Consider the following 25,375-nt stretch of genomic DNA (forward strand, 5'->3'; position numbering starts at 1 on the left):
AGTTTCACTAGTGGAGACTTTAGGGAACATGGAAGTCTTACCATTTAGATCTCGTTATTGTTGCTCTCCTTCGGTTTTAGGAGTTCAGTGGCTATTGCTGCAATGTGCTTCCAGGCAAACTTAACGTGGTGGGACTCCACAGTTCGAGCACAAATAGCAAAGCGTAAGACAAATGTGTCCCCCAAGCAGCTTGGCACTAGATGAATCTTTTTTATGTTATTTATCGCTCTGAGGAGATCCTTGTTCAATTGATTAGAGCCCTATAAGGAAAAAATAAATAAAAATTAGAACGAAAAACAGTGTTACATTTAACTATCCAAAATGGAATCGTTCAATAATCTAATTAATAGCTGAAAGTTGCAATGCACTTTAGGGGCATCAGTGCAGCTACCTGGAGCATGAACCACAACAAAACATTTATGGTCTATACTTAAAGTAGACCCAAATGTTTTTCTTTTTTCTTTTTCTGTTTTATTGATTTGAAAAGGTATTTTCATGATTGCATCCTGTATGGACAGGCATGGAAGTTCTGTAATTTGCATCAATTTTGTCAGCTTGCCACTTGAAGAATGTTAGTAATAGTGTAATAGCGAATGTATCAAAGTTCAGCCTGCAAACTTGCGGATGAACATTCTTATTTCTTTGCACACACGCAAAAGTGTGTTTGAACATAAAAAAATTTATTCAAAAACCGCATGAAAGCATTCAATACAGCTTAAGGCTGCGTTTATAGTGCCTTGCGATGGCGACGCAACGTCGCTCAGAAATAAATACATTGACTCCGTCGCAAGTGCTTATAGTAAGCGCGACCAAAAATTTTGAAGCCGGGTAAATTTGATTTTTTAGAGACAAATGTGACTGTCTCTAAACCAATCAAATTGCGCGGCCCGTCCGTTTTAGTGACGTCACTGGCCTTGTCGCCAGCAACGTCGCTAAAAATCAAATTACAACTTTCGCCAGTGGCGACGGCGACGGGTGACGTCATTGGTCACGTCGCCAGCACTATAAGCACGGCCTTAGTCTCTATTTCACTGTTTTCTGGGTTTTTTTACTGCAAGGTTTATTTACTTTAAGTTTGCTTCCCTTTGTCACTTAATCAAATGTTAAATAAAGGCGATTTTTTTGAACTGAGAAATGTCGAACGTGTGAAGCACACACCATTTTCTCAGTGGATTTGAACTGTGGGGACAAATTCGCCCATCTCTACTTAGTAGAAAATGTAGAGAGCAGATAAGGAAAGTAATATTATATAATATAAATATCACATTCCATGTCTCTCTCCATCATGTTTTCCCTTTTTCTAGTGCCAAAAAAATGGCCCCTGTGACAAATATTGCTCTGCACGAAAGCTAACATTTCTTTGATCCATACTGCAGGTCCCGTAGTCTTTATGAAATATCAGGGTATTGTTACTCAAAAATATCTGGAAGAGAGAAGTGGGAAAAAATATTTCCCCAGAATATTTAATGCTGCTTAAAAAATATAGATTTTATTGATTGTATATTTTAAAACACCTAGTTAGTGGGGTTATCTGATAGCAACTCTGCTATTTGTAGTGTGCTATGCTTTAACCATTTAGGAATGAAGAATCAGTTCTGTAGAGCTTGCTACAGTAGTTTTCCACCCTGCGGGATATCTATCTGATTCATGGCACAAACACAAAGCAACACAGTCTCTGTTCATTTAACACAGCAGCATCCCGTGTAACCCTTCATACTGGACATGTCACTGCCAACATCAACTGGCAAAATCACAAACACAAATACTGGGGCATCAAATTGAGCGAGAGGGGACAGACTCTGGGAGACGATCAAAATAAGAAACAAATAAACAGGATCGCACGCAGATTTATGAACTTCAAAGGTAGGAAGGAGATAATTGCGTTTGTATTGGGAGTTGCTGTTATTGTTCCTAACTCTCTCATCATGGGTCCCTCTAGTGCTGAAAAGATTAACTTGCTTAATGATTCAAAATAATAAATGCCCCTCAAAGTTAGATTTTTTTAAAATGTAACATGAAAAGCACACAATAAATATCCATTATCAGAATATTTACTTATTTGTCTCCAGCAGTGATAGATATGGTAATGAGAAATGGCATGTCTTTTAAAAGGTTGACTGATTTGACACATGAAGACTAAGGGGCTTATTCTATATCCTCTGAAGTGGATGATCTTGCCTGAAATTCACCATTGACCTCGGCGGATATAGAAAAAGCCCCTAAGGGGGAAGAGCCTATGTAGCCCAACCTCAATGGAGATTTTTTACCTGAAATCATTCCAAACAGCCATATCAGACGATATAGAAAAAGGACCTAAACCATTATTCATGGATATGTAAAATATTATTTGTTTACAACCAGAAAAATGATCCCAAAAATTACCACCATCATACATTAGAGTTTTGGATGTGGTGTAAAATTCCTATTCAAACTGGTCTCCAGATCAGTCCTTTCAACATACTGTAGGAAGTAAGTTTGGAATCAAATCACATTTTTTTTATATGCAATGAGAGGAAGAGACCATAATTAGTAAACATTTTTAAAGAACAATTTCGATACAGTTTGAAAAGTAAAAAAGAACAGATGTGTTGTCCACCTGTACTCTCTAATATAGCCTCAAACCCCTCTGAGTTGAGTAGCCTGCAATGCTTAACTCAAATTTTTTTTAAAGGAAAAGGTGGAATCCATACGTCAGAACATCCCCTCTGTTTCCTCCCTCCATCCTACACTGCTTCCTAACTCTCCTCCTGCCTTCCTTGACTCTTTTTCAGCTGTCTCAGAGGAGGATGTGTCACTGCTGATCTCCTCTTCTCTCTCTACCACTTGCCCTCTTGACCCCATTCCCTCCCATCTCCTAAAACCTCTTGCTCCTACTATAATCCCTATGCTCACGCACATTTTTAACACCTCCCTCTACTCTGGTACTTTCCTGTCCTCCTTCAAACATGCAACAGTTATATCATTACTCAAAAACAGCAAGCTTGACCCTACCTGTCTTTCTAACTATCGACCTGTCTCCCTCCTGCCTTTTGCCCCTAAACTACATGAACGTCTTGTATTCTCTCGCTTGCTCCACTTTCTCTACACCTATTCTCTCCTAGACCCTCTGCAATCTGAATTCCGCACTGCTCACTCCACTGAAGCAGCCCTCACTAAAATAACTAATAACCTCCATGCTGCCAAAGACAGAGGTCATTATACTCTGCTCATATTACTTGACCTCTCTGCAGCATTTGACACCGTGGACCTCCCTCTTCTCCTTCACATTCTCCATACTCTTGGTATTCATAACAAAGCTCTATCCTTGATCTCCTCTCACCTCTCCCATTATACTTTCAATTACTCTTCTGCTAACACATCCTCCTCCATCGATCTCTCTGTGGGGGTACCCACACTTTCTCTAGGTGATCTAATCACAACACTTGGGTTTATATATCACCTCTATGCTGATGACACACAAATTTACTTTTCAACCCCTGACCATACACCTCCTGTACATACCAAAGATTCTGAATGTCTCTCTGCGATATCATCCTGGATGGCCCTCCGCTGACTTAAAATTAACATGGCAAAAACAGAGCTCCTCATACTTCCTCCCAAACATGGCCCTACTACCTCCTTCCACATTACTGTTGGAAGTATAATATAGGTGTCACATTCGACTCCTCTCTCACATTCTCGTCTCACATTCAAAACATATCTAAAACGTGTCGCTTTTTCCTCTGCAATAATACAAAGACACGCCCTTTCCTCTGTTGCTCGACTGCTAAAACTCTGACTCTGGCCCTCATTCTCTCCCATCTCGATTACTGTAACCTCCTGCTGTCTGGCCTTCCTACTTCTCACCTGTCTCCCCTACAATCTATCGTAAACACTGCTGCCAGAATCACTCTACTCTTTCCTAAATTTGTCTCAGCGTCTCCCCTGCTGAAATCACTCTCCTGGCTTCCTATCAAATCCGCATCTTGCACTTAATTCTCCTCCTCACTTTTAAAGCTTTACACTCTTCTGCCCCTCCTTACATCTCAGCCTCAATTTCTCGCTATGCACCATCCTGACTTTTGCGTTCTGCTCAAGGATGACTTCTCTCTACCCCCTTTGAATTTAAAGCCCTCTCCCGCCTTAAACCTTTCTCACAGACTGCCCCACTTCTCTGGAATGCCCTTCCCCTCAATACCCAACTGCACCCTCTCTATCCACCTTTAAGACCCACCTTAAGTCACACTTGCTTAAAGAATCATATGAGTAGCACCATGGCTAATACTATACACATGATACATAAAGCTTGGCCCCTTGCAGACGCACTTACCTGAATTCCCTCCTATTGTCTCTATACGTTCTTCCTACCTACCAATTAGATTTAAGCCCTTCGGAGCAGGGAGTCCTCTTCCGGAATATTACATTTATATTATGTCTGAAGCACTTATTTCCATGATCTGTTATTTGTATTATTTGTTATTTCTATGATTGTCACGTGTATTACTACTGTGAAGCACTATGTACATTAATGACATACATACATGCATACATGCATACATACATACATACATACATACATACATACATATCTAACGGTTTTTCTGGACCCACCCAATCTCAGATTGGTCCCTGTGGTCTAACTGGTCCCCATTACATGCATGTATGTTGTGGTGCACCTGCTGGCATACAGGACTCCTGAGTCTCCCGCTTGGATTGTATGGGGATATCAGCATGACAGGCATCTGAAGTAGTGTGCTTACAGTCCTACCTATATCCAGTGCAGAGCCTCCACCTCATCAGGATCTCTGCGTCTGCAGGAAGATGTAACTGATGAGGACCTCCTCTGTGGTGCCTCCTCCTGTGCAAGAACTTCACTCCCACACAGCAAGGGTTTGGTGAACTTGGGCATCTTTATTGTCATCATAGCAGACTGCCCTTCGCAGTGGTCGTACTCAGCCGCTCATTATATTACAGTGCATCCCTTTAGAAAGTTCTTCCCTCCTAATGGAGTTGGATCACCTCTCCCCGCAGGGAGATCACCACCTGTGTCAGGTCCCTGATCCCAGTGCAGATACTATTAACTAGGTCTGACAGCCTTGTTTGCTGTAGACCTCCAGAACCGAATCATAACTCTTGAACCATACAGATAACCAACTAATTTTGGGCAGTGCTGTGTCTTATATAACTTAGGAAATAGCCACACCTCTTGTGTCACTAATAGTGGACACAGAGCATGTTACCACTCCCCTTGTGTACATATGACACCTCACCAGGGTGTGAGGGCAAACCTCCATGATTGATGCTGGCAATCCTGCATACTTACCAGGTTTTACTGCCAGCATGAGAAAGAACTGTATACCTTTTTTATACATGGCTACATTCTCCCCCTGATGAACCCCAACGACCCAGCTGGGATCTAAATTTGCAGAACCTTCCTCCAGGCAGCACTGCAAAACATAACCAACACACATTATATATATAAAAATACATTATACAGTAATCTTTCCATCAAGATACATATCACCACAGTGCCTGCTGACCAGCAGACTGCACTGCTCCTGTGGAGAATCCCCCTCTACTACCTAATAGTAGTGCCTAGGGTCTGGCTTCTGCACTTCCCTACCGGTAATGTCCTTAACAGTTACACTATGTTCTCTGGGTAACCCATTTTCTGGCCTATATTCCACCCGGTGCATAAAGACATTGCGACCAACGCTCCACACCCTCATCAACTGAGTAATCCTCTCCTCGGTTTTGAAACCCGCGTATCCACCAGATTTATTCATAATATATTCCTCGATGGTTTCCCTCAGCCAGGCATTTCTTCCATCCTCAATTTCCTGCATTAGGGGCTCTGGTACATAAGGGTACTCCAACCCATGAGACTTTTTGTATTTAGTAACAATGGCCCTCTCAGCCCTGCTGGTCCTAATCAGCATTTTATGGCAGTACCCACGACAATGGCTCATCCAGCTCTACAGGGTCCCTGAATATGGCTGTCCCCTTGGGGTCTACTACTCTGGAATGAATATCATGCCATCGCAGGCGAAATTCTTCCAACTGCTCCTCCTCCGTGAACTCCCCTACTCCCCACCAATAGTCTACAATCCCTTCTCTCGTCAAAATAAATCGTGTGCGGTCCAGCCAGGCCTCATACCCCTCAAACAAGGGTGCCCACCACCTGGTCTCTCTCTCCCTGCAGCTCTCTGGTACCGCCACTGGACCCTCACTGTCCTCGGGCTCTACCCCAGAAGATATCCCAGATGTACCAGTGGATCTGGAATTCGACCCCAACCTCTTAGGCCGGCTGTTGACACTCACTATATTAGAACATTCACTATGACATGAGGATACTGTCCTCGTGTACCTTCCCCCTCCCAACCCATCATCAGATGTGAAACAATCACCCCAGTCCAGATTTTCCCCAGTCCGTTCTTCAGAAGTGACTCGGGACTCCCCAGACAACCCTTGGCTAGACCGGGACCCAGGTGAGGAAGTGACAGGGGCAGGTGTCTTAACTAGGGCCGGGGGTTGGGCATAGGGGACGACCCGCAACTTCTCGCTATGTTGCCCGATGCCATCGGACTGGCCTTCCGGTTCACCCGCTCCCTTGTTCCCAGGCTTCTGCAGGGCCTGCCAGCTCTTCCCGTACCCAGGCGACCTGGTGCAGCTCTGTGGTCACAATTACGTGGCCATCTTCCACCCGGCTCCGCTGTGTCCGCCGGATGTGACGTCGTCGATCTCGCGGGACTCACCGCCACCATCTTGGGCTGGGCTCCCCACCGGAACCTCTTCCTCCACAACGACATCCGCCGCCGGAAGTGAAGGTCCTGCTCTCCGCTCCCCTCGGGCCTGGGCTAGGCCTTTCTCCGCCGTTACCACCACCGACGCCTGTGGAGGGTAAGAGTATGCCTCACCGCTCCTTTGGCTCGGGATGGGATCTTCTCCTCCGTCTGCTCCACCAGCCACCACGGCCGTGGGATTCCGCCGCTCCAGCTGCCTCCGCACAGGCGATCTCGGCACCTCGAGGCTCCGCCCCGCTGTGACACAGGTAAGGCCTGCTTCGTTCACAGCACCGCTGTAGTAGTCCGCCGGTAGGCGCATCACCACCGTTGTCGGGGTCGCTTGTTCCTCATCCGAGGAGCCAAACTCCGACTCAGGGAGTGGCACTCACATAGGGGACCAATGGTGAGGTTCCCGGTTCTCACCTCGGTTGTAGGCCCCTTTCTCTCCCGGCTCCGTCGAGATCATTAGGAGCGATCCCCATTTTCCAGGATCGACAGGTTCCGTTTTGACTAAGGGCAAAGCTTCAGCGGTCAGCTTAGCTGTGTCCGCTCCCGCCTCCACGGTCTGTCTTGGCACGAAGGACTGCACGGCCCATAGGTAGTGGATGCCACATTGGGGGCACCTAGCCGTTGTGCTGACTACACCACCCGGCAGCCGGCACTGCATACACAAGCACTTGATTATTTCTTTGCCACCCGCCGTGAGCACCAGGAAGCCTCCTGGTGCTGAGTAGGGGTGAGCGGAGATGTCCATCTCTTCCTCGGCTTTGCTGGCCATGCAGATTACAGGGGACACTTTATGTAGTGGTCTTGCCTGTTCACCAGCTCCTCGCAACTGAGGGACAGGAAGCTCACATCTAGCTACTCCCTCAGACAACTCGGGTCTCGCTTGGCAGAGATAAAGACCCCTCCCCCTGTTGAATATTTGGGGAGGGTCCCATAGATTCACGGGGTGACCCATAATTAGCTCTGAGCCTGTCACAGTCCAGGAGGGCGTGGCCACAGCTTTCGCGCCATACCCCCCAGCAGGGTGGGGTTCTTTGCTTGGCGCCAATCCCGGCCAACTCCTTGCAACTTTTGCTTTTGCAGAATTTTCTGCACTCGGCCCACGCGGTCTCCCAGGGAAGCGGGAGCCACCATCTTGGTTTGCCCGGCCACTCACATAAGCAACTGAGGTAGATTTTTGGTTGTAGGTCACCGTCTGACAAGCAGACTCTCCGTTTTCTCCGCACACAGTCACAATGTCCTCAACACTGTCCTCCAGGGTAGCACCCATTGATCCTAAGCAGGACCAAAACGGCGTGGCCACTGCCTTAGCGCCACTCCACAGCATGCTGGCAAAAGTTCCTTCTGCAGCTTGCTCTTCAGTAGCATGCACACCACGTGCGCTCCCTCCATCAGCCGCGGACCGCCATCTTGGACTATCCGCACCGCGCGGATCTTCCATCCTTGCGGTCGCCATCTTTACACTGTACTTTTGTTTATCGCACATGGAGCTCCTCTCTGCGGGGCAGCTGCCATTCCGATGCAATAAAGAATGCCACGATGCACCACCTACGTGTACCCAATGTAAATCTGACTCATGTTGTACTACCTCAGGCTAGGCTCACTCTCTCTGTGTATGCTATGTCCACCTCCCTCCAGGCTCTGCTCTATGGTAAGTAGAAGGAAAGTTTCAGGCGGTTCACAGCTACCGTAGGGGTACAAAAACTGGTATCCAAGCGCAATCAAAATAAAAGGTTGTTTATTAAGTGCATACACATGAATCCTTCTGCTACAGAGAAAAACTCTGACGCGTTTCGTCCACCAATGGGACTTTTTCTCCTTACCACATTCTAGCCCCTTCTCGTTGGTCAGTCTTGGGTACACAGATTCACTCACTCCTTTACCTTTATATGCTATTATTGGGACACTGATCATGAGTGCTTTAAAAGGATTTATGTGTACATTCATCATTGGATACATTGTGGATATTATATGTGCACGATTTGGAGTATCGGTTTCTCGGAGTTTACTCTTTGATCTCTTGTGCTCTATGGTAAGTGTTCTGGCTCCTGGCTAGAGTACTCTGGCGTCTCCCATGCATTACTAGGGCGTCTACCTACTGTTGGCCAGCCTAGTGCAGACCCTCTCCAGAATTCCTGACCACGTTAACAGGCTATTCCTTTAGGCATCCAACCAACTAGCTGCCTCAAGGTGACTAGGACAGCTATAGCCCTGTCTCCAGAACCACTGTACCACTCTCAGGATCCTAGGTTGTCCTTTGCTAGCTGACAAATCCATCAGGCCCCTGACTACCCCTAGGCTCCGTCCCATACACAGCACTGACTGGCAGCAAACACTCTCCCTGTTTCCTAGTGTGCCTAGCAAAAGCCTGTCCTGTTGATAGGTATCTCAGCAGCTCCTCCATAAATGTAACGTTTTTTCTGGACCCACCCAATCTCAGATTGGCCCCTGTGGTCTAACTGGTCCCCATTACATCCATGTATGTTGTGGTGCACCTGCTGGCATACAGGACTCCTGAGTCTCCCGCTTGGATGGTATGGGGATATCAGCATGACAGGCATCTGAAGTAGTGTGCTTAGAGTCCTACCTATATCCAGTGCAGCGCCTCCACCTCATCAGGATCTCTGCGTCCGCAGGAAGATGTAACTGATGAGGACCTCCTCTGTGGTGCCTCCTCCTGTGCAAGAACTTCACTCCCACACAGCAAGGGTTTGGTGAACTAGGGCATCTTTATTGTCATCATAGCAGACTGCCCCTCGCAGTGGTCGTACTCAGCCGCTCATTATATTACAGTTCATCCCTTTAGAAATTTCTTCCCTCCTAATGGAGTTGGTTCACCTCTCCCCGCAGGGAGATCACCACCTGTGTCAGGTCCCTGATCACAGTGCAGATACTATTGACTAGGTCTGACAGCTGAATCATAACTCTTGAACCATACAGATAACCAACTAACTTTGGGCAGTTCTGTGTCTTATATAACTTAGGAAATAGCCACATCTCTTGTGTCACTAATAGTGGACACAGAGCGTGTTACCACTCCCCTTGTGTACATATGACACCTCACCAGGGTGTGAGGGCAAACCTGCATGATTGATGCTGGCAATCCTGCATACTTACCAGGTTTTACTGCCAGCATGAGAAAGAACTGTATACCATTTGATACATGGCTACACATACATACAGTACTTTCATACAATTGTGTTGTAACATAATGGAGACTATGGGGATTATTAATTAAACTGCAATTGTGCCGATTGAGGCACTTTATGCCCGGACACAGAAATGCCCATTTATGGGCTCTGTCGCAGTTGAATGAATAACGAACTATGTATTAAGATGCATATTTTGCCATTACAGTGTATGTTGATGCTACGAGAGTCAGTTGCATATTGCACATTATATGAAAGTACATTGAATTGATTTCGCCGCCACATGTGTAAGTGAGCAATTTGGAAAGTCACTTTAGAAAAAGACTAAAGCCACAGGGCCTTTCTGTATCAAGGCAAGATTGGAGCAATTATGTGGCGAAATAACCACACTATATGTACCGTCCCAAAGAATCAAAACCCATTGAAAGTAATAGGATTTTTTTCTTTGCATCTGCTGCAGTTTTTCCAACTAATTTATGTTTGCCTTGATACACAGATCTCCAAGTTCCTTGGTGGGATATTAAAATGGGATAAATGCCTTTACAATGAAAATAGTGGCCCTTAAAAATGCATTAATAAATCAGCCAGGTCTGTGTGGCATTAAGCTCGGATAGCAATATAAACAATGTACCTATCTTAGGTTTTATGCTAGTGCAAATTGACTCTAGAAATGTTTTTATTTGTCACTGCGCATAATGTATATCAAAGGTTTAAGTCTGAACATAACTTGCAATCTTACCTTTAAACGGAAGCACACAAGTCCAAGAACGACCTTGGCACAGATTTCAAAACGCTCATCCTGCCTTACTAAAGTCTTAAATTCGCGTGCCAGTCTTACATGCTGAAATGACACAGAAAGAAAGGGCATTATTAAATTAAGAACAAACATGCAGATTTTTAATTGCTTTAGTTGCAGGGCACTAAAAAATACAGTGGAAATAGTTTTTTTTTTTTTTTAATCATGTAGGTACATCCATCACAAATCATTCCCAGAATGAGATGTTCTAATTTTAAATTATTTCATTTCTTTGCATAAATTACTCTAGTAAACGTTTACAATTTGCGATAAATCAAAAAGGTATACTTTAAACTGTTCCTGGAAGAGATCACACAAGGTTTAAGGAGTGATTAAGGGAGAGATCCACTGACAAGCCGCAGAGCCTTTATTAAACAGAGCTTTTTGTTTTACTGCTCTCTCTGATGTAGGCCGCTGCTCAGTTATACAATTTAACACAAAAGGAGGGACCACGTGAGGTCACTCGTTCAAGCTTCACATCTTCAAAACCTATAGCGGCAATACATGAGGACTTAAAAAAAACATTTTGTGACCAAGTTACATCTTCAGAGGAGAAGCTTCAGTGATCCCGTCTGAAGAAGTGACTTGTTCGTGAAGTGCATCAGGGGAAGGTGTAGTTAAAAAGTGACAAAAAACATCCACCGTACAATATATAGCAAATACAAATACCCCTTGTGAGCATAGTCACATGTCTCAGACAGGTCTGAAACCCTGCCTTTTGCTTAAAGGTGACACAGTGTGCTCATTTGCATGTCATTACCCAGAATTCCTGGCTGCAGTGGAAGCACTGTATGCTAAGAGATTATTGGGAAAGGCAGGATTGCAGACCTGTCTGAGACATGCGACTGTGCTCACAAGTGGTATTTTTAGAACTTCAAGAAATTGGTAAATACACACTAAAGGGCATCATATAAACAACTGCACTTATTTTAGTACAGGAATACATGAACAGAAGAGAGGGCAATAGAAATTGACAGAGTGATTGAAGTAGATATAGCATGTACTAATCATGAATGATTAAAACGCAGAAACATCACTCTCTTGTATTGTTGCATTTTCTACATTATGGCAAAAACTACAAGTACATAATAAAACTGATAATAGATACAAGGCCTTCCTCAATCTTGAAACAGCAGTAAGGTTCACATGAACAAAGCTCTGTTATTGGCTTAATGAGAGAGAGCACTATTTTACTAGAGTCCCAAGTGCTATATGTAGCCCTTGTACCCCCGGGGTACTACAACTACGCGTGCTGCTGTCACCTGTGTGGCTAACTGGAGGCCTGAACCGCCGCCACTGGGAGCCTGGGGTATACTTATACACGGTGCTGCGCCTTCATCGATGAGGGATCCCAGCGTGGGGGAGTGTTCCCTCACCGGAACCAACATACACAGTAAATACACACAATTGAATAAGAACAGAATTTACTAAGCATAGAATATAACTTCTTTACATACGTCTCATTGTATCACCCCACATGTAACTCATTGCATCACCCCACATGTCAATATTTGCATCACCCCACATGTCAATCATTGCATCACCCTTTGTCCTTTCAATAGCAATGTGCCTGGGAACTTAACCCCTGAATGTCCACAAGCAATAATGTGAGTGTGAGGGATAGCGCTTCCCTGTGTTGGGGCCCGGTGGTGCACTTATAATACCTTGCTGGTCTTAGGCCAAACCAGGATAATCAGCAGCTCCGCAATGGGGTCCTGCTGCATGGTGCGCTGCTCCTTACTTGGATGACTCCACTGTCTGACTCCTCTGGGGAGGGACCCCCAGCTGGATGATCCTTTTGGAGCAGTCTCTACTATGGAGTCCAGATCCTCTTTCTGCTATCAAGCTGCACTGTCCTTCAGGCAATGTCCTGCAGCATATCTCTCTCTCTATTGCTATAGTGGAAAGAGTCCCTATCTTAAGGCCTTTCCCTATATCATACACAAAGAATACTTCTACTGTGGCTCAGGGGACTAACTGGGCCCTTGGGGGTTACCTCTGGCCTAGTCCCTGGAGCACAGCTTCGTGGATACTACCTGCACCTTCAGGGTCCAGGTCTTGACTCTCCGTTTCCTGTCCCAGCATCAGTACTCTTTCCTCCCTTCAGGAGCAATCCAACCATCCCATTGGTTATCGTGCGTCCCCTGGCAGCTTCTCCCTAAGCATCATGGGAGTTGTAGTCTCTCTGCTGCTTAATTAACATTGGGGCCGCGAGTGCGTATGAGCGACTCTAATGGTCGCCGCCAGGGTGCCCTGCGCATGCGCAACCACTAAGGCCCCTGTCTATCCATCCGCCGCTTCTGCGCATGCGCGAACCTTCGCGCATGCTCGCGCACACACAATTTGCGATAAATCAAAAAGGTATACTTTAAACTGTTCCTGGAAGACATCACACAAGGTTTAAGGAGTGATTAAGGGAGAGATCCACTGACAAGCCGCAGAGCCTTTATTAAACAGAACTTTTTGTTTTACTGCTCTCTCTGATGTAGGCTGCTGCTCAATTATACAATTTAATACAAAAGGAGGGACTACATGAGGTCACTCGTTCAAGCTTCACATCTTCAAAACCTATAGCCGGCAATACATGAGGACTTAAAAAAACATTTTGTGTTACTTCTTCAGAGGAGAAGCTTCAGTGATCCCATCTGAAGAAGTGACTTATTCGTGAAGTGCATCAGGGGAAGGCGTATTTTTCAGGTCACTACGCCCTGCTGGCAATAGGTTTTGCAGATGTGAAACTCCAAGTAAACGGACCCCTCAAGTGAAATAGTGCCACATGGTTCTTCTTTTTGTAGCAGAGCTCCTACTTAAAGTTAGATTTAAAGAAACGGGAGTCAATTTATTAAAAATGCAATTACGAGTTTTCCTTTGAAAAATATATTGCAGACTCCCTCCCCGCTCCCCCCAGCGGATTTGCTGCATAGTTACTTTTATGAATAGACCCCAAATAAGAATTAGTTTGAAATCAGGGAAACCAGTGGATTATTTGGAGTTCGAGCTACAAGGTGCTGAAATAGAGTGTCTGGTAAAAAGTTAGCTGCCTCCCTTTACAGTACAGTAGAGTCTCGGTTATCCAACTTAAACAGGACCAATATCATGGTGGATAACTGAAAATGATGGATAATATGGAAAGTATTATCCCCCCCCCCCGCCCTTTTTGCTTATCGACAGCAGAAGAGGAGCACTGCAGACCACAGGAGCGGCACCGGAGGAAAACAGCTGGCGGCCTAAGAAGAAGATCATGTCAGCAGAGGACTGGCATTAAGACAGCGGGCGGTGGCGGAAGCAGGCAGGAGAATACTTCTACTGTGGCTCGGGGACTAACTGGGCCCTTGGGGGTTACCTCTGGCCTAGTCCCTGGAGCACAGCTCCGTGGACACTACCTGCACCTTCAGGGTCCAGGTCTTGACTCTCCATTTGCTGTCCCAGCATGCAGTACACTTTCCTCCCTTCAGGAGCAATCCAACCATCACATTGGTTATCGTGCGTCACCAGGCAGCTTCTTCCTAAGCATCATGGGAGTTGTTGTCTCTCTGCTGCTTAATTAACATTGGGGCTGCGAGCGCATAGGACACTGCGTATGTGCGACTCTAATGGCCGCCGCTAGTGTGCCCTGCGAATGCGCAACCAATAAGGCCCCTGTCTATCCATCCGCCACTTCTGCACATGCGCAAACCTTTGCGCATACACAATATAGCAGCGCCCTGCGGAGGGAGCCGCCAGCGACTCCGTCGCCCTGTGAAAAAAAGAGAATAGGGGGGCGCAATACTAGCTACAGGGAATCGGAAGATATCCCCAATACACAATACACAACACACAGTAAAAGTGAGGGTGAAGGGATTAAATATAATATATCACAGTGATACGATGAACCTGATGAAGCAATACGTTGCGAAACGCGTAGTTCATGTGGGGCCCTGTACGTTTGCATCATCTACATCATTTGCATCATCTGACCGCTATCGGCCACCGTAGGCAGTTTTGAGCGCCCTGCTGGAGTCCAGAGCACCGGACGCGGGGCAACGGAAGACACTGCAGCGCGACGCGGGAGCCGACTGCGTGTACCGAAGCGGTCCTACATGTGAGTGTACTGTTGCTCACTTTTTACTAATAAACTACACTTTTTACAACGTTATGTGTGGTGTCACCTTTACACACACATAAACGACTGTGTGAGCTGATGAAGATTCATGGTAGGACACAGATGACATCAGACTGCTGAGCTCCATAACAGAAAGAGTTTGGATGGTAGCTGGCAGCTGTGAAAAGACACCATTACCCCTGTCTGGTACCACACTTGGCCGTGTGAGTACACTGTGATATATTATATTTAATCCCTTCACCATCACCTTTATTGTGTGTTGTGTATTGTGTATTAGGGCCATCTTCCGATTCCCTGTAACAAGTATTGCGCCCCCCTATTCTCTTTTTTCCACATATCCATAGCACGAGGATCGCAGGAAGATCCTCAGTCAGGGGTTGGGGCAGCAATCAAAACTATCTTGCTTGGGCTAGTATGGTCCATCGTGATTTTGTATTATTGTAGTATCATTGTATTTGGAGGGATTGACCCAGGTTATCTCTCTTTTTTGGACTCCGTTGTCCTGCCAGCAACATCCCCACATAAGAGAGGGTAAGGGGGGAAAACGGGAGAGCGGGGGGACCGGAGGGGACCTGGCTACATATATATATATATATATATATATATCACCTCAAATCATATCCCCTTCTCTCCCCCTGGCTCATCTCTCCTTCTCCACCCCCTCACCCACCCCCCACAGCCCCCACCCAAGTCTCCTTCTCCCCCTTCAGGAATCCCAGTGCACCGGGTGCTGAAGGGATGGGTTAAAAGGCAGAGGGAAGGGCTGCTACTTTAATTTGTCATAGACCCAAAATGTTGTTCCTGAGGGAGAGTTCTCTCTTTTTGTCCCTCTCCTTCCTAGTGTAATTGTGGGATATTGGCCAACCAGCCGAAAGGCTGAGAGACTGCCATCATTTCTGGAGTCTTATAATCATTTGGGAGAGCTGGCCAGTCTTGGGAAGGATTAGTCCTATGAATTCCCAGTCCCACATTTATCCTAAAAAATGTTTCACTCTAAAATCTTGAATATTTTTTTTTATGTTGGAACACAAAATATTGCAGGTCCTCCTAAATTGTTACTGCTTTATAACTTGGCCCTTTGGAACTGCCACCGCTTCCTTTTTTCCCTCTGTTAGTCCCAAACCCCTTACAGGGTTTTAATCAAAGCACTACATTTTGTATGTACTTTTTGAAGTAGGGTTTTAAGTCCCAAACTTTAATTCACAGGGGCCTATTTATTAACCTGCTAGATTTCCAATGCAAAATCTTTCAAAAACAGGAGATGATAAAAATGAGGACTTCTGTAAACTTGCCCAAATACGCTACACCTAAAACTTTCGGAAATAGGGAAAGAGATTGGAGTCATCTCTTTCGCACAAAAAAAGAAAATAGATTTTTATTTGATGAACTCTTTGCAAACAATTATACTGTATATACAGAAACACGATTTTGAGATAATCTGCTAACATACCACAAAACTACTTGGTCTATTCAACTTGGAGTGAGATGTTTTGAAATTAGAAAAAGAAAAAGCATACAAATATGCATTACTGTATACATACATAAAAATTTATTCATTTGGTTCTCAGCCCAAGCTGAACGGGTTAAGCAGTTTAATGAATATGCAAAAACAGCCTGTAGTATCTCTTGAGAGTAAAATGCAGTTCTCAGCAAAAACACAAGAGGGCCCTAATGTAGAGCATCTATATTCTAATTAGACATGTAGGAATTTATCTATTTTCGGCTTGCTATTTTTTTTTCCGTATCAGAATGATAAGGAATGTAACAAAAAATGCAAAAGGGCAATCACATTAGAAAAAATGGATAATGAAAAAAGGATTGCAATCGAAAGTAAGTTCAACCCTAAAAAGTTCTTTTTGTACCTTAATAACAAAAAAAGAGAAAAGAAAATATAGGACCCTTTCAGTGTGAGATGGGTAGGCAGATTATTGGAGATAAGGAAAAAGCAGAGGTATTAAACAAATTCTTTGCCTCTGTTTTTACCAATGGAGAAACAATTTCAATTGTAGTGCCGCAGGAATAAGCCACAACCTCCATATTAATGAACAATTGGTTAACTGAGGAAGAAGTTCATAGGCGGCTTGAAAAAAATTAAGAAAATATGGCACCTGAAAAGCATTGTACACATAGGGATATATTTACTAAGCAGTATTCTGCCATAAGACATCTTTGTCACCGGAAGACATCTTAAACCCCATTAAAGTCTGTAAGGCATTTTCCAGGTATATATCATTTAGCATATATCAATGGCTAAGCGCTAGCTACATACTTTTAAATCAGAAATCTCGCCTATACAATATTCCTTTCAGCTCTGGGGACCCCTTCTTCCAGAGATACTTACCTCTCTTGTGGTGCAGGCATCTATGCAGGCAGGGAGAGGTGTGCTCTGTGTGACCTGGAAATACTGTATAAGCTGCACAGAGGTACCTGCACCCATACGGAGGTAAGCATCTTTGTAAGCAGGGGGTCCCGGAGCTGAAATTAATCTGGTTCAGCTCCAGAGACCCCCGCTTCAATCCTTAAAAAAAAAAAAAAACAACAAAAACAATAAATTTATTGCTGCTTTAAAGTGTATTCTTCAGATGTTAAACATCCGTATCTCAGTTCTGTAGGTGTCAGTATGAAAAGCACAGCATCTAAAATAATCGCCATAAACCAATTTTACCTGAATTTGACAAATTTGTCATTTTTTGCAAAAAGTTTCACGATTAAAGCAGAAATATTTGGTTCTCTAAATTTCAAAAAGACAGAACTCAGCCAAGCTGTCAAGATTCAGATCCATGCTGGTACAAAGACATAAATGCAGCTGTATGATACTTAACAATATGTCAATGAACAGGCAAGACACGAACGTTATGAGTTAACGTCATACTGTATAAGCTTCTGTGGAAGATAGCATAGTATATTAATGTAGCAATCTATCTAATTTAGGCATGCACATTGCCAAAGACAAATGAATGGATTTACCTTCCGGATATATTCCTGAAGTCCTTTCACACCGTACATTCTGAAAACAAACCACATTTTCAAAGAGCGGAATCTTCTGCCCAATGGGATCTGCCAGTGCTGACAACAGAAGGAATGAAGATCAGCAATGAAATAGAAGCATAGCAAACACAAACTCTACCAAGTGAGGTGAAATGATGATTCTACTGTACAGTATATTCACCTAGTTCCCAATTAAGTTAATTGCCGCGGACTAAAGTTTACTGAAGCATTTTGAACTTCCAAATGAAGGGCGATTTATTGCTTCACATAGGTTAATATAACTATCGAAAATTGGACACCCTCGCCAAATCAACCACTGATATTTATTGCATTATATATATATATATTTATATAAATATACATATATATTCATATAAATACATATATATATATATATATATATTTATATAAATATATATATATTTATATAAATACATATATAAATATATATATATATATATATATATTTATATAAATATACATATATATTTATATAAATATACATCACCCAGAGTAGCTACCGTGACTAGCAAATCTTGGCGACTGAGATTTTAGGTCACGGTAGCTGCTCTGGGTGATTTATATTTGTATTGATTTCCATGCATGCACATGGCAAAATATTGCAATTGCTGTACATGCGGAGGTGAGCCTAGTTTTCACATTTTTCTATTATATATATATACACATACACATACAGGGCTCGGCAAGCCAGGCGAGTGGATTTTGGGAGCTGGCGAGGCGACCTCCCCTCAGTTCTTGTATTGCTGCAGCAGGCTGCCCGAACCTCCACCCAATCACAGAGCCCTGTCGCTAACAGTCCCACACCCAGTGGTGACGTCGGCATGGCTCGCCCAATCAGTGGGTGGAGGGGAGGAGATGTGCAGGGGAGAGATGTAATGTGCTGGGAGAGGTGTAATGTGCATGGGGGGGGGGCGATGTACAGGTGAGAGATGTAATGTAATGTACTGGGAGGAGCTGTGCAGGAGAGAGATATGATGTGCAGGGGAGGAGATGTGCTGGGGAGAGATGTAATGTGCATGGGGGGGGCGATGTACAGGTGAGAGATGTAATGTACTGGGAGGAGCTGTGCAGGAGAGAGATATGATGTGCAGAGGGGGAGATGTGCTGGGGAGAGATGTAATGTGCAGGGGGGGAGATGTGCTGGGAAGAGATGTAATGTGCTGGGGGGGACATGTGCATGGGGAGATGTAAAGTTCATGGGGGGAGATGTGTGGGGAGGGGGAGATGCGCAGAGGAAAGATGTAATGTGCAGGGGGGAAATGTGCAGGGTAGATATGTGATATCCAGTGGAGAGGAGATGTGATGTGCAGGTTTTGGTTAGAGGAGATGTGATGTGTGGGGGGGGGGGGGGGAGGGAGGGGGAGAGAGGAGATGTGTTGTGCAGGGCGAGGGGAGGTGAGAGAGGAGATCAGCTGGGCTGTATGGGGTGGGAGGAGATGTGATGTGCAAGGGGGGGAGATGAGATGTGCAGGGGGTGATGTGTGTGATGTGCTGGGGAGTAATATAATATATATATATATATATATATATATATATATTTATATAAAATATACATAATTGCATTATATATATATATATATATATATATATATATATATATATATATATATATAATTCAGTGTGTGTATTATATATATTTATGTGTATGCTCAATCGTACATAGGAATTAAAAAAAATGTAGTGTTGGCGGGTCCCTTCTTTGTCTGGCGAGTAGCATTTTTTATTGTGTGTGTGTGTGTGTGTGTGTGTGTGTGTGTGTGTGTGTGTGTGTGTGTGTGTGTGTGTGTGTGTGTGTGTGTGTGTGTGTGTGTGTGTGTGTGTGTGTGTGTGTGTGTGTGTGTGTGTGTGTGTGTGTGTGTGTGTGTGTGTGTGTGTGTGTGTGTGTGTGTGTGTGTGTGTGTGTGTGTGTGTGTGTGTGTGTGTGTGTGTGTGTGTGTGTATACCATAATACTGAGTTAAGTTATGGTGAGTAAAAAAAAGTGACAAAAACCCTCCACAGGAAAGCAAATATGCAAATACAACTGTATGCTCATCTGCATGTCTTAGGCAGGTCTGCAACCCCGCCTTTGATAATGGGGAAAGGCGGGGTTGCAGACCTGCCTAAGACATGCAGATGAGCATACAGTTGTATTTGCATATATATATATATATATATATATATATATATTGTGTATCAAGTATATATATATTTTTACAAAGGCAGACAATTTGAAACAAAGTGGCCCGTAGCTGTCTTAAAGATAGAAAGAACACTGTGGGAGCTCACACTTTTCTTGATGTTAAAGGATTTCATGAATGTTTAAGGTGTAAGATTTGTAAAATTAACCTTCATTAGAATAAACAAGTCAAAAGTTTTTCTTCAACTAAAACAAATGCTCAATGTAATATTAAGTGCTTTATCAGTTGCAATTCTATTAATGTTGTTTATTTAATCCAGTCCTTGCAATAAACAATATATCGGTAGAACAACTAGAAATTTAAAACTAAAATTTGCTCAACATACTGTATCACTAATGCTCATAAAGGACTGCTTCAGCACAGTTTTTCTATACATTTTGAAGAATGCCATGACCAAAATCGTATGGGAATACTATATATAGGAATTGAAATAATTGCTCCAAATTGGAGAGGAGAAGATAATATTAATGAGATCTCAAGATTAGAAACCAAATGGATACACACTATGAAAACCCTTGTCTCTTTTGGACTTAATGCCGAAATAGACCTGGGTGCTCTAATCGATTAATATGATCTAACTTGCTCTTTATGGTTTCTCCATATACTGTAGTAATATTCATTCCTGTCCTAGGTTGTTATTACAATTGATTTAGGTTTAGTGTTTCCCTTCGATTTAGTTTTTTTCCCCCCAGCTGTTATATACATAAATATGTTGCGCTTTTCCCTTTGGCAATTATTTATATTTTTATTCAGATCTTGATCCTTTGTATTTTATTTAAAAGTATTTTTATTTGTATTATTTGTTTTTTGTTCAAGTATTAGAATATGTATTAAATTGTTATGCTTCTTAGTATAAGTATATTATTATATCTGTATGCTTGTTTGAAATACATTTTCTAAGCAATCACTTTATGTGGTTGATTGGACATTAGAATAAACCTGTGATTTTCAGGTTTCTTTAGTTCAATCAACCAATAGCAATGTGGTTATGTGTGTGTGTGTATATATATATATATATATATATATATATATATATATATATATATATATTATGCGTGCACTGATAGCCATCATTACCTCTGAAGAAGTTCCCACGCTATGAACGAAACGCGTAGGATTTTATTCTTGTGCATTTAATACAGCGACGTCCACTCTTTAATAATCTGTTACCCATCTGGCTTAAATATCTTGGTTAACTCACATTCCCAGCTAGCTCAAACTTCTACACCCACCACATCATGAATATATATTTATGTCAAAAAGAGTGCTACTGGGCGTGGCAAATGTATACAACAAAAGACAGGGGTGCCCAATGCTCCGTCCAATTGACAACACATATATGGTAAATAGTATAAAGTTTAAATACTTCAATAATAATAATAACTTGATTATTTAGTTTAACCCTTTGGCCAAACCGTCGTAAGCCTGCATACCAAACGTCAAGGTATAACCAAAAATGCAGGTCCTACACTACACTGTGAACCCTTTACCTCTGTATGAGGGGAAAGAACCATAGTAAGTCCTGTTCTTGCAGCAAAGTGAAAGACTTCCCAAGTTAAAAAGGTGAGGAGGTAGGACCTGCATTTTTGGTTATACCTTGACGTTTGGTATGCAGGCTTACGACGCTTTGGCCAAAGGATTAAACTAAATAACCAAGTTATTATTATTATTGAAGTATTTAAACTTTATACTATTTACCATATATGTTTTGTCAATTGGACGGAGTATTGGGCACCCCTGTCTTTTGTTGTACTGTTTAAATATCTTGGGACTGTTTGCTCTTTGGAGTTTAACAATGGACTGTTCCTGGTATTGACATTGATCTTGGGATTACACTACCATAGCAGCAACGCTGGTGACTAGTGTGAGAGCACATTCAAGTTTACTTTCTAGCACAGCATACCCGGCTGAGAGACATGACACCACACTATAGGAAGATCAACTTCCAAGACGGAGCATTCCAAACTGCTGGTCTGTATGCAGATTGTCTGTGTGGTGACATACACCCACACTGCCTGATATTTTCAGCTACATTGTAGGTATGAACATACATAAGGAGGCAAAGAGTCCTCCTAAAAGATCCTCATTAGCTGCACACAAAGCTAGGAATAAATAACAAGGTTTGAATACCAGGTGTATGAGTAGTTCATTTAGCCATAAGGTACAGGTAAGCAATCGCTCCCAGCACTGTGAGAGGGTAATTGCCACTAAAAGCCATGTGGCAAAAATAATAAATCATTTAATATATAATCAAGATAACACACAACATATAACGCATACTCTAAACTAACTTAAAAACAATTAAAATGTAAATGTAACGGGTGACAGTCAAATGCGTAGTAATCAGGGACAAATACCAACTTAATCTTAAGTTAGATCCCTCAGCAAGTGAGTGGGTTGTTAAGAATGAGACACAATCAAAATCACTGATGGATTAGCATAATACTAAGCTAGTCTCACTTCTAGATGGTACATTGGTAATTGCAGGCTGTAGTGTAAGGTTATACAGATCGGAGCATTGTAATATGCATATTTTAATTACATTTACATTTTAATTGTTTTTAAGTTAGTTTAGAGCATGCGTTATATGTTGTGTGTTATCTTGATTATATATTAAATAATTAATTATTTTTGCCACATGGCTTTTAGTGGCAATTGCCCTCTCACAGTGCTGGGAGCGATTGCTTACCTGTACCTTATGGCTAAATGAACTACTCATACACCTGGTATTCAAACCTTGTTAGCCAATTTTCGACCTGCTTATAAAGTTGCCTTTTAGTACTGTACTTCACTATTGCGACCCTTTTTTCATTCTCTTTAGGATCAAAGAAATTGGGACTTTGTTATCACCTTGGACACCTTCCTATGACACATTGTATATTGATATTTTTTATTTATTGATCCATCGATTTGCACCTCTTTCTAACTAAAATTAATGTTTGCCATTGATTTACAATGGCTATGAATGCTAAGCGAAGCAAGTTTAAAAACCTTGGATTGGATCAAACTGCTCTGAAAATGTGTTACAATATTACACATACAATATTACTACTACACAATGGGTTCATAATAAAGATTCTCAGAACATCCAGGGGGAGCATATAATGGGTTGAGAAAACAAAACAACTCCAGGTGCAATCTTAATTGATTTATTGAATGTTTTAGCTAAATTAGCATTCCCAAAGGGTATTTAAACAGCCACCAGCATGCTATTCATTATTCTCCTGACGAAGCCGTGAACAGTTTCTGGTGCTGGGCGAAACGCGTAGAGGAAACCAGCAGACCTATTTTGGTCTTGGAGGCGACCCGTAGCTGAACCTAACCTGCAGCCGTGACGTCAGAGGATCAGACGGGCGCACAGAGGGAGGCTCCGATCGTGGATACAGTGCCGTGGCATTCAGCCTGATGACCCAGGGAGGCGGTGAGCTGCTCGGGACAACTCCTACTCACAATTTGTGACCAATGCTTTTATTATATTAGCACATTGTAAGTGCGCATTTTTTACCCATTCATTTTTTATAAAGTTTATATTATTGATCGCACTATGTAGTTTTCTCTCTCTTTATACATGCGGTTTATGCTGACGGAGTTTCGATAGGGGATCCGGTGCCTTCATACCATCAAGGGTGGCAACCCTATTTGCCAACTGCTTATATATACACTTTAGTCCTGTGAGTAGTACAGCTATATGAGCCAAGACACTGCCACATTTATTCACTGATTGCATTACGTCTGCACTTATATTTGTGTATCTTGTTTTGTTTTCTCAACCCATTATATGCTCCCCCTGGATGTTCTGAGATACTTCTAAACTTTGGAACCCGTGAAACAGGTCCCACCAGTGAGGTTTGAGCTGGGGTTTTTTTGGTCATCACTTATATTCAATTTTATCATTTACACCATTATTATTTATTCACTTCATATATAGCTGTTCGCGCCTTTTTGTTCACCTATTTACACAAGTTCATAATAAAGATTCACATTACTTACCCTATAATCTGTTACTAGACCTGCAAGAAGCAGAGCAGAATGTTATTTATTTTGGTAAAGCAAACACTTCATGCCACATGATATTTTATATATCTTGAGTTATTAAACAGAAGCCTCTTTTTAAATGCATTAAAAAAAGTAATAATGAAGTAATAATCCTCTCAGAGCAGAACATTAATGGTCAGTAATGCCCTGTAGTTACCAGATTATTACTATTATAGGCTAAATGTGTTTTTTTTTCTCAATTGCCATTAGTAATAGGAACCTCCCCTGTTGAACAAGCTAGGCAGACCTGGTGAGCGGGTGGGGCCTGGCGCGCAAGCCTGGCAGCAAACCCCCATACCTACCCCCCTCTCCTCAACATGTCAGGCACTTGGACGCCCAGCAGCATCATATCACTGACACTTGCCCTAGATCCCACCTGCCGCATATCTCTCCTCCCTCCCCTTCTGTGGGGCTTGATATAGAGGGCTCTCTCCTACATCTCCTGGATTGCTACGGCCCGCCCCTTTAACATTTCAGGCAATAAACGCAAACTGCCCAGATGAAAAAACAATCAGAGTGGGTATTTAATATTAATATTTTGTATTTAGCTTATAAAACGGTGGCAAATCATAATTTTCTTTAAAAAGAGTATCCCCGGTAAAGCCCTAATTAATTCAACTGTGCTAAGCCTTAGTGCTCCTACAAGGAGCATGTATTTGAATGGGCCCTAAGGTATTCTAAGACTCAATGTGGGCCATGACATATCTTCAACAAAAATAACTCTCCACTGCAACGTATTGCAGAAAGAGGAATCTCCAAAAAGTGTAACTGAAGGTTTTAAATGAAGAAATAGGGCAAATAGGTCATTTCTATTACGCGTGCTTCAGTTGCAGTACCTTAGCTCAGTCAAATAGTAACTGTTTGTGGGAGTTAGAAGTATTTCTTGTTTGGCGTTTTCATGTCATAGGGCAAATGAGAAAAGTTAATTGAATACAACATCCCTTTTTAGCCCTCTTTCCACTAACCATCTTAATAATACAGCACGTCCAAAAGAGTACAGATTTGGGGCTCGTGATGGGTTTCTAATTGAACGTTGATGCAAATGATTAGCCACTAATGATCGTTCTGTTCTCGTATCCTTTTTATTCTGGCAAAGTGTGAGGCATAATGGAGCTCTAATTCTGATACTTATTTATTCTAGTGATTATAACCTGTACAGTACTTCTCCAGCTGTATTTGGCCATTGGGAACTGAACGAGCACAGTGTTCGTGATATTCACAATAGAGAACAAGGTTACGCTTTCCAACCCTGTCATTAGGATTCAACCTTTGGCCTTGTGTATAAAGTGTGCTGCTTATGTATAGATTTTTAACCACATGCTGTTTCCCTTGTACT

General features: G+C 42.8%; 1 protein-coding gene across 1 annotated transcript in view; it reads right to left on the reverse strand.

The window, feature by feature from the left end:
* DDC (dopa decarboxylase) overlaps positions 1 to 25,375 on the reverse strand; it is a 174,982-nt gene that overhangs the window by 6,122 nt on the left and 143,485 nt on the right. The window contains exons 11-14 of the mRNA XM_075586479.1: positions 23,995 to 24,014; positions 17,785 to 17,883; positions 10,659 to 10,760; positions 42 to 260 (exon numbers count right to left, since the gene is read on the reverse strand). Coding sequence (XP_075442594.1) covers positions 45 to 260; positions 10,659 to 10,760; positions 17,785 to 17,883; positions 23,995 to 24,014 — 437 coding nt within the window. The 3' untranslated portion in view covers positions 42 to 44. The remainder of the gene's footprint in view (positions 1 to 41; positions 261 to 10,658; positions 10,761 to 17,784; positions 17,884 to 23,994; positions 24,015 to 25,375) is intronic.

Source organism: Ascaphus truei, chromosome 2 (assembly GCF_040206685.1).
Source record: "Ascaphus truei isolate aAscTru1 chromosome 2, aAscTru1.hap1, whole genome shotgun sequence".
NCBI lineage: Eukaryota > Metazoa > Chordata > Amphibia > Anura > Ascaphidae > Ascaphus > Ascaphus truei.